The sequence below is a fragment of the Miscanthus floridulus genome, chromosome 11, assembly GCF_019320115.1.
Source record: "Miscanthus floridulus cultivar M001 chromosome 11, ASM1932011v1, whole genome shotgun sequence".
NCBI classification, from domain to species: Eukaryota; Viridiplantae; Streptophyta; class Magnoliopsida; order Poales; family Poaceae; genus Miscanthus; species Miscanthus floridulus.
The window spans coordinates 36,742,101-36,752,114 of NC_089590.1; the positions used below are offsets into that span (position 1 = coordinate 36,742,101).

At 45.4% G+C, this 10,014-nt stretch overlaps 1 protein-coding gene across 6 annotated transcripts; it reads right to left on the reverse strand.

Moving 5' to 3' along the window:
• Nucleotides 1–403: 403 nt before the first annotated feature.
• Nucleotides 404–8,960, reverse strand: LOC136494815 (cysteine-rich receptor-like protein kinase 25). 6 transcript variants are annotated; one of them, XR_010768704.1, is made up of 10 exons: nucleotides 8,827–8,960; nucleotides 7,600–8,738; nucleotides 7,255–7,422; nucleotides 6,936–7,147; nucleotides 6,632–6,842; nucleotides 6,322–6,550; nucleotides 3,078–3,231; nucleotides 2,702–2,976; nucleotides 1,268–2,062; nucleotides 653–1,021 (listed from the first exon to the last, which is right to left on the reverse strand). XR_010768704.1 is itself a non-coding variant. In XM_066490992.1 (9 exons), the coding sequence occupies exons 1-9, from the start codon at nucleotides 8,696–8,698 to the stop codon at nucleotides 546–548; spliced, it is 2,427 nt and encodes an 808-aa protein (XP_066347089.1). In that variant the 5' UTR covers nucleotides 8,699–8,818; the 3' UTR covers nucleotides 404–545. The 6 variants fall into 6 exon arrangements, 1 of the variants encoding a protein (XP_066347089.1); XR_010768705.1 differs by having other exon boundaries at nucleotides 8,802–8,884; XM_066490992.1 differs by lacking the exons at nucleotides 653–1,021; nucleotides 8,827–8,960 and adding an exon at nucleotides 404–608 and having other exon boundaries at nucleotides 1,587–1,602; nucleotides 7,600–8,818.
• Between the last annotated feature and the right edge of the window lie 1,054 nt (nucleotides 8,961–10,014).

Consider the following 10,014-nt stretch of genomic DNA (forward strand, 5'->3'; position numbering starts at 1 on the left):
TGATTATATATACTGCAAAACAAGAAATTGCGTAGAAAGGTTTGCAATGGGCCTGGCCCATGAATGAGTATGAATACTCCGAGGTACAAATTGGTCACAAGATACGTGATGCATACATGGAAGTTTACAAATACAAAAGAAAGATTTGCAGCTCACTCAACATTTCTTGAAGCCAACCATCGAAGGTGTCGGAGAGGCCAGTGCCGGTCTTGAAGGTAACCTTCTCTGGCGATGCCTCGGGGACGTACACCTCGACGACGCCGAGCCAGAGCATGAGCTCCTTTGTCTTTACGCCGGTAATCTTCCTCAGCTTGCCCTTCTCAGCGAATGCCGTCACCTCGGCGGCGTACGACACGGTCTGCTTGATCTTCTTGAAGGTGTGTTCCACCTTCTTCTTCTCCTGCACCAGCCACACGAACCCTGTCTCGCGGTTGTAACCGAACTCCTGGATGTCCTCGAGGGGCAGGAAGCCTTTGGGGAGGCCGAGCTCCTCCAGCAGCTCTATTGACTTCTTCCTGCAGATGGCGTCTCCTCCGGTGACGACCTCAGCGCCGGCACGGTGGCTCTCGATGGCCTGGGATGCCATGGTCGTTCACTAGATACCTGTCCTGTTGTGCAGAAATGTGTGACCAAGAGTCGGTCGTAGTAGCTGATGCTGCTTTAGGGGGGCGATGGAATGTTTGTGTGATGGGAGAAGGAGCTGCAACACATCTATATAGGCATGCAGCTTCTACAGAGAAGCAATGCAGGGCGGATAGTCTTATTTGACTTCGTTGGCAGAGCGCTTCAAATCTGCAAAGTCAACATTGTCACCCCGGGAGGCCTTGCAAGAGCGCTCCATGTGACCCGAGGCACCGCAGCGACGGCAACGAACAGGGTCACGGCATGGGGCCTCCTCCTGTTGCTAAAGCTCCTTCATCGGCTACACCGGCCTGGAGCCTCCTCCTGGGCAGCCTGGGCACGCCGGCACATTGACCTCGCAACCTTCCAGGGCAATCTACAAGGAACGCACTGGGAAGCACTAAGGGCGTGTTTAGATCAAAAAAAAAATTTAGGTTCGGGGTACTGTAGCACTTTCGTTTTTATTTGGCAATTAGTGTCTAATTATAGACTAATTAGGTTCGAAAGTTTCGTCTCACGATTTCTCACCTAACTGTGCAATTAGTTTTTTTTCGTCTACATTTAGTACTCCATGCATGTGCCGCAAAATTCGATATGACGGATACTGCGCAAAAATTTTTGGTTTTTAGATGGAATTAAACGGGACCTAAGTAGCATCCTCCCTGCCTATACATGCATCACAAGGACTGAGATTGGTAATGGAAAATCAACATCCTTTTGGCATAACAACTGGATCAGCGCGAACCCACTGTCCAGCTCCTTCGCCGTTCTCCATAGCCACTGCCTGAACGACGCCTTGTCTGTACATGCTGTGATCAGCAGCGGTCTTCGAGAATACCTTGCTCCCAGGCTATCTGAAGCCGCACGCGGCGAGCTGATCGACCTTGAAGAGATGCTGGCTTCAGTCAGACTTACAGCAGCAGAAGATGAACGGATTACGGATCAGTGTGTTTGAAACAAGAGACCGCATCCTGAGCAGCACTCTGATGTACAAAGCCTCCACTCGATCTGGAAACACGACGCCGGAAATCCAATTCGTCTGGAGAAGCTATGCGCCACCAAAAGTGAAATTCTTTGGTTGGCTGCTCCACAGAGCCGACTCCAGTGTCGCGCCAACCTCCAGCGAAAGCCGAAAGGGCATCCTCGATGACGACTCGTGTGCAATCTGCCCTCGGCGCCTCAGAAACTGAAGATCACCTGATCCGGACGTGCCCCTTTGCACAACAGTTCTGGGCAAGCATTGGCCTCAATGTCAGCGACATACCTGACACCTGCCGCCTATACGATATCATCAGGCCTCAGCAAGCTCAAGCTGAGCTCTTCCCAACGCTGGTTTTGCTTTGCTGTTGGCACTTGTCGAAGCACAGGCATAGCGTCGTCATTGCCGCTCCTGAATTTTGGGTTTTTGCTATGCCCTGTTTCTCTTCTCATTTAAGAAAATCTAGCATGAAAAGGAAGAAGAAAAATCAGTTCAAACGAAGTTTAGTTTAAGAAAGTTCTGAGAACCCTTTAAAACTACAAGCACACACGATCACACAATTCTGAGCTTGGCGCGCCCAACTACGAGTTTGACCATTTCTCTTCATATCCATCCAAAATAGAAGAATTCAGTAGAGAGGTCAAACAATGCACACTCTTACTCGACTGAATCACATTCTCCCAAATGGCTGGCTTTAAGTTTAGCCGAACATATATTTTTTTGGTCATATTCTGCTTTTCAGAATTTTTGACCAACCAAATACCACCAGTCAGATCACATCTTACACGGTTTCCAACAAGGAACCCATATGGATATCTAAACCTAAAATGAGTAGGAAGAGAGTCAAAATTAGCCTCCAACAGAGTACATATACGAGAGATCTATTTTGGGTTGCCTAAGAGGCACAGTCCAAATATGGGCATCCTCTTTTTTAGAAACCCATTTATAGAAAAGATTCTTTTTTGGATCTCGTTGTTGGAGAAGATGTCGAATAGGTATTTAATCTTTTGCCTGTAGCGCTATCAAAGGATGAATAAGTCTTGTATTTTGGGTGTTATTGTTGAGACTGGTCATGGCTCGTAAGTCACCCGGCGGGGCTACCTGCACCCGAAGCACAGCTGGACACCTGACGCCGCTGTTGGACGGACGATGTACCCGGGCAGAGACGGCTCCGGCAGCTCCTCGGCCCCGTCGTGGCTGCTAAGCATGGCGATGACCTGCCCCATGGTTGGCCGCCTTGCTCGATCCGACTGCACGCAGAGGAGCGCGACGTGCACGCACCGCAGCGCTTGCCGTGCCGCGTGCTCCTGCCCTTCCACGCCCAAGTCGTCGTCCACCACGTCGCTCCCTCTCTTCTCCGTCCAGTGCTGCCACACCTGCACGCGCATATATGACCACGGTTACTAACCTTATTAGCTTATGAACCAAGCTAGGAAGGGAAAGATATGCCAACAAGATTTCTGCACTAGCTACTCACGTATTCCACGAGGCCTTCAGAGTCCTGGCCTTCGAACGTGTAGATCTTGTGGCCGGTGATGATCTCCAGCACCAACACCCCGTAGCTGTACACGTCAGACTTGATCGAAAGTAGCAACTTTCGGCCGGATGTGCACTCTGGTGCCATGTACCCGCTTCACAACAAACAGAGAGGTACGTCAAAGAAATGCTGCAACTTTGGTCTAGACCACATCAACATCAATGGTCGTTTGGAAAATTTTTAAAAAATAAATTTCAAAATTAGAAAACTTAAAACGAATATTTGAACCTCTAAATGATTTCAGATAAAAAAGTTATCGACTAAAGTTGTATATATTACAAGGAACTTCAACTTTGGTATACACTATGTCAAACATCTAAGATCTTTTGAAATTTTTAAAATTTGAACTTTAAAATCTGATAACTTAAAATGAATGTTTGATCCTCTAAAATATATTAAACAAAAATTATCAACTATAAAACTGTAGACCTTCGTCCCATAAAAAATGCAATCGTAGAATCATAGAAAATTACGTAAATACCCCTGTAAATATCAGTCTCGTCCTGATCCACCGGGTGGGCATGGGATCCGCCCCTTGGGTGGCGCCGCGTGTGGGCTACGACTGGCGTCTGAAGCGGAACGAGTGGAGGAGAAGGCCTCCACGCGTGCACCAGTTTTGTTTTTTACAAGAGATAGATGGATACTTCGTGGGGTGCTACTACCGGTGGTCCCATGCAAGAGTATGCGTGTGTGTTTTTGACAAAATTTAAACTCTAGAATGGTAGTCTTTTCGAGGGAGGGAGTAAAGTTTATATTCATATGAATTTATATGAAAAAGTTATGTTCTTTTATATGAGAAAAAGAGACAAAATTCTAGGTGGGCTCCACTACCACATAGCAAAATCACCCAATAAACCAGTTTGAAATGATTAACTAGGACGAAGAGGTATTTTGTCTGATTCTAAAGTTAAGGTGTGTATGTTGTCTGGTATTGAAGTTCGAGGGGATTTTTCAAATCTAAAAACACTACAAGAATTAATAAGATCAAAAGTTGAAAGCAAAAAATTATAGATGCATAATATCACAGCAAGTGATGCGACTAAAGCTTACATAGCTTAACCTTATGTTTCAACTAAATTCGTATTCAAGACCTCCAATGGTGCAATGACAAATCTGACAACACATGGCCTAATATTACTAATGTGCGGCCCTCGATGCAACCTCCACATTAGGCCGCTCTTAATGGAGTTCAATTCTCATTTAAAAGGGTGCTACATAAACAATTTTGATAACATGGCAAAGTATTAAAGAAGGGAGGATGACATAAATATCATCTAGATGAAACCTCATGGTAATTGTTTTCAAGTCTTAATTTTTCATGGAACTAAATACAATGAGTGCATATGAAACACAAAGAATGATACTATGCATCGTAGAAGGTTATTTCAACCATCATTAATTCAAGTGTTATTAGCTAATTGCCTGTGTCTTCACAAGACGGCGGATTGGAAAGGAATCCTATATATTATCATAATAATCAGAAACATATGGCTAACTATAATCATCATCGAGAATAATAGCCATTGGATATGTCTTGTTTTCTAAAAACATAACCTCCTTCTACCATTATGCGAAAGCATAAGTAACCCATAAATCTACATCTAAACAACTAACATCTACCATTATAGAAATATATTAAATGAACCCCTAGTTTTTCTTTTAGATTACCCACCTTTGCCACTTTGAAATATAAAGTGACCTCTTCAATTTCGTTCTAAATTACCAAATGTGTCATTATAAAACATAAACTAAAATATCTATAAAAAGTACATCTAATCACCGACATAAGTTATTACAAAAAATAATTAAATAACCATAAAACACTATATATGTTTGTAAACTATACCATTTCTACTACTGTTAATTTCAACTAGACATAACATCTTTGGTACCATTCTATACTACTCTTAATTTCAACGTAACCATAACATATTCAGTATCATGGTGCAGGCTTAAACGACCGCCTATGTCTAACTAAGAGTGGAGTCCAAGAACTAGAACCTATTTTTTGAATAAAATATAAAAGAGAAACAATACTGAGCACTAGAGTTTGAACTTAACCTGTGGATAGAAAAATTGAAACAACAAATGAGATTGTCAAAAGTTGAAAACTAGAATATAAATTCATAATGTTACAAAGATGGATGCAACAAGAGTTGGTATAACTTAAGATAAGGTTTCAGTTAAATATACATACTCCCTCTGTCATTGAATAAATAGATTTCTAGAGTTGTCTTAAGTCAAACTTTAACCGAATTTCTAGAAAAACTCTTCAAGATTTATGATATTAAATCTTATACTCTTATAAAGCAAAATCCCACTAGTTATTTATCTCAACTTGCAAGCTATCCAACTAGGCAGTGCACTATCACATACAATTAAAATCCACTAAGCAAAACCCCACTAGCTATTTATCTCAACATGGAAGCTGCCCAACTAGGCAATCCACTATCACATACGATTAAAATCCACATGCAACTGTAATGCCCACGTCAACAAGACACATAAGCATTTTGTTGTCCACGTCATCATACCCCGCAATCCACTAATCCGCAATTCCCGCGGCAACACGCGGTGTATGCTTCTAGTTAGTATTATTAGATATACCATAAAATATATTTTCATAATGAGCTTACAATTAAAATCCACATGCAACTGTAATGCCCACGTCAACAAGACATATAAGCATTTTGTTGTCCACGTCATCATACTCCGCAATCCACTAATCCGTAATTCCCGCGGCAACGCGCGGTGTATGCTTCTAGTTAGTATTATTAGATATATCATAAAATATATTTTCATAATGTGCTTATTTTATGCCATAGTTGTTGTTACTCTTTCCTATAAAGTTAGTCAAATTTAAGACAGTTTGACTTGCATGAATTCTACGAATTGATTTATTTGGAGACGGATGGAGTATTAAAATCCACATAGTGCATTGCAAAAGGATGAAAACACATATGTAGTAGTTTGTAAATGTATCACAACCGGATAAAGATTGTAGAGTATCTACATTTGTATTGTCTTAGGAAATAAATATATAACATATACTAAGTTTATCTATGAAACCCTTAATACTTATGTAATGTATCTACATATGCAGGGGTTGTTTGACTAGTCAGATAAAATTCAAAAGGCATGAACAAAGCGTGTAGTTGTGAGCGTTGATTGCTGATGTACTTACAATGTTCCAGCGACCTTCTCAGTGCTCTCATGAGTCTTCTCTTTATCGTACATTCTCATGAGATCAAAATCGGCAATCTTTGGGTTGAAGTTATCGTCGAGAAGTATATTATGTGGCTTGAGGTCCCGGTGAATGATCCCCTTGTCGTGGAGAAACCGGAGGCCACGAGCAACCCCTAAGATGATGTTGAACCACGTAGCCCACTCTAGCTTCTCACCTTGAAAAGATGCTGCAATTGCAAGCCAATTGTTTGGGTGTTTTCTCCTTGGTAATATATATATATATTTCATAGTGGGAGAAATGAACTTACCTTTGTACCAAAATTTATCCAGGCTGTTATTAGGTACGTACTCGTAGATGAAGAACCTCCCTTCCTCTTGGAAGCAGTACCCTAAAAACCTCACAAGGTTCATGTGGCGCAAGTTAACCACAATGGAGATCTCCCTCTCAAGTTCTTGTATAGTCCTCTTGGAATCCCTGAGCCTTTTCACTGCTACTTCCTTCCCATTTTCAAGCGTGCCCTGCACTTCTCCCATCATTACTTATGTTCCAAGCTAAGCTTTGTCTAATATTAAACTAGAATTAATGATAAACATGTTCTTGGTAACTATTACCTTGTATACTGTTCCGAATCCACCGCTCCCTAGCTTGTTTCTACTTGAGAAGCAACATGTAGCAGCCTCAAGAACCTGGTAATTGTAGAGTTGGCAGCTCGTTCGTCCTCCGTCGTCATCGTCTTCTTCCCTGCTCAAATGCTTATTATTTCCTTGGTCATGCATAGTCTCCTCTGGCATGCCATCTACTTGACGATTCAAAACAAGGGGTTCTAGAAATAATTAGTGATATGTCAATGTTGACATATATAAGACAAAACAGAAACTAAAGAGAAGAATAAACCAATTAAGAAAAGAAAAGACTGCCGGCTAGAATCACCTATGACATGTCCTCTCTGAGCCGGTCGCCGTTTTCGACAGTACCATATGGTGAGTGCAAGGATGATGGCGGCAATCGCCAACCCTGTTGCAAGAGAAATGATAATCCATTTGGATCTATTCGACATTCCCTTCCCTTTGCTTTCTGATGATCCGGTGGCCGTTCGATCTATAACAAACAAACCAAAAGGGAAAGCTATTGAATAGTAGAAATACAGACAGTCGGCAGTCCTGTACTACTGAAACAGGGTTAATGAACAGTAGCACACTGAAGTAGAAACAATTGGAGAGTGACGGAGGCGAAGGATGCATAGAGTAAGACTACAATAATGAGAATAGTTTTTACGATTCGGTGCGGCAGCAGCAGGCTGTGGGGTATGACCGCCAGGGGGCGCTGGGGTGGGTTGTGCAGCCCCAGCCCCAGCCCCACCCCCGGGAGGAAATCCGACTGTAGCATTAGCGACGGTGGTCCTGGATGCTGGTGGAGGTGGTGCTCGTGCTTGTGCAGGCGGTGAAGGCGGTGGTGGATTACGACCACCAGGTGGCGCCGGCACAGCAGGTGTAGCAGCCGGAACGGTCGCAGTTCCCTTAACAGTGCCGCTCACGCTCGTCGCCTCCGCGAGCAATCGCAAGGCCAGGGACTCGGTGTTGTAGAACGGGTAGCTCTCGTACCGGGCCATGCAGCTGAGCCGCAGCACCTGCATCCCCGCGCTGCCGTTGTACGCCCTGTCCACCACCTCGAGGGCGCCGCGGAGGCAGCGGCGGCAATCGGCGCACGAGATCCCCGCGGCGCACTGCGTGAGTCCATAAATCCGGCCGCCTGACGCAGTCCCAGTGCCGGCACCGACGCTGCTGCACATGTGGCTGCTCATCGTGCTGTTCGCCACGGTGGCGAGGAGGCGCCTCACCTCCGCTTTGGAGCCCTCGTGTGGCTGTAGCGCCCGGCTCGCGTTGAACACGGTCGCTGTGTACTCGTCCTCGCGGAATCGACCCGGGTCGTGGTCCGAGTACCGTAGGAAGCAGGCGTCGTGCCAGACCGCCGACGCCGCGCACGCCGTCCCGGCGATGAGCTTGGAGGCCGCAGCGAGGCAGGCGGCGCAGTCGGAGACCGAGACGTCGGGGCGGCACTGCGCGACCCCGTACATGTTCCGGTTCTCGGGGACGACGTACGAGGACATGTTGTGGGACATGTGCACGACGCCGTAGGCGCCGGCGCACACGGCGGCGAGGAACCTGGTGACCTCGCTGCTCGTGACGGCCGGGGAGTGGCCGGAGCACAGGGTCAGGGTGGGCTGCTGAAGACAGGCGCCGTGGGACGACGGCGACGACGAACGCGTCGGGGTCGCCAGTAGCGCGGCCGCCAGAAAGAACAGCACCACCATGTTCGGTGCAAGTCGGAAGGAGCCGGCGGCCGTGCACAGCACGGTGGCCGACGGCGACGCCATCCCTTCACGTGGTCCTCTAGATTAATCCTTTGCCGTGGTCCTGTAGGGAAAAATCATTTGGCATTTCATCACAGCAATCAGCAGGTACATACTTTCCACGTACATTTAACCGTGACAGGAAAGTATACCGGAGCTCGGCCGGGCGAGAGGACTTGAAGTGACGACGAGGTAAGGAGTCCAGGTCTTGGCGCTGGATGGATGCGGCCATGACGGTTGACGGGTGAAGTAACGATGACCATGCTGTCATTAAAATATGTGCTCACGTACGTTTGTGAAAAAATGACGACCATGCAGTCATGCTGGCACGTTTTGACAGCGCAATGTGTGGTCCTCCGTGATCAGTACCCCTCAGCCCCGCGAAGGCCCGACGAAGGCGGCGCCAGGCAATATTGACATAATGCTGAATAGTGCTAGAACTGTCCCGGCTGAATTTTACTGTTTATGGATGATTTTCTCTCATAAATTTCTCCAGATTTCTCTAAATTTTTCCAAGCGAACGGGGCCAAAGAGCCGGGCGACGGGAAGAGGAACAGTTGCAGCGGCGACGAGAACAATCGAGAGACGGAGAGAATAGATAAGGCTGAGCGTCCGTTCTTTTAAGAAAAGAGAATGAGTGGCCAGGAAGTGGTGGAATGATCTACTTTCTGTTTTTTATTCTGTTAGCTCTACAGCTGTGCCGGGCGTCAGACTTTGTGTCAGACTATGCTCTGCATCCGGCTATCTCGACTGATTATTTTGGGAATTTTTTTGAATCGTATACGTGCAAATATTAGCGGACGGAGGGAGTAGGTGTGAACGGCAATGACTTTTGTTTATGGGGAAGGGCAAAGGGGATTGTATTAAAACTCGGCAAAGTACATTATCAAATTATACATAAAAAATCTAAAATGAAAAATACATAATATTTTATCTAGATTCTTCTATCGTCTTCTTTGTTCAATGGCTTCCCTCGAACGTAGGATCCAAAATGCAGGCCTTATGCTGAATCTAATGACCAACCTCAAAACATTAGACATGTTGCAAGATCCAACGCTTTGAAACCAGTCGAAAATGCATCTGAATCGAGGAAAAAATATCGACACTTGCATCGTCGGGTACAACATAGGATGCAGATTTATCACCTTGAGGCATTGATTTCCTCTCCACGGCCATCGACGATGAGATCGATGACCCAAAGTCATTGTCTTCATTGGGAGCACCCAGAAGCACCCCCACCCCTTTGAAAGGTCCTAATATGGCTTCAGGGGAGAGTGAATAGCCTATTTAAAACTCTATAAATCCACTAGAGCAATTTGTTAGTAAACTAAATGACGAAA

Excerpts from the sequence above, each read along its gene's own strand:
- LOC136494815 (XM_066490992.1), bottom strand. The coding sequence starts at position 8,698 with ATGGCGTCGCCGTCGGCCACCGTGCTGTGCACGGCCGCCGGCTCCTTC. Across the intron at positions 7,148-7,254 it reads TCAGAGAGGACATGTCATAG|AACCCCTTGTTTTGAATCGT; the intron begins GTGATTCTAGCC and ends AATTATTTCTAG. Across the intron at positions 6,551-6,631 it reads GGATAAATTTTGGTACAAAG|CATCTTTTCAAGGTGAGAAG; the intron begins GTAAGTTCATTT and ends TTGCAATTGCAG.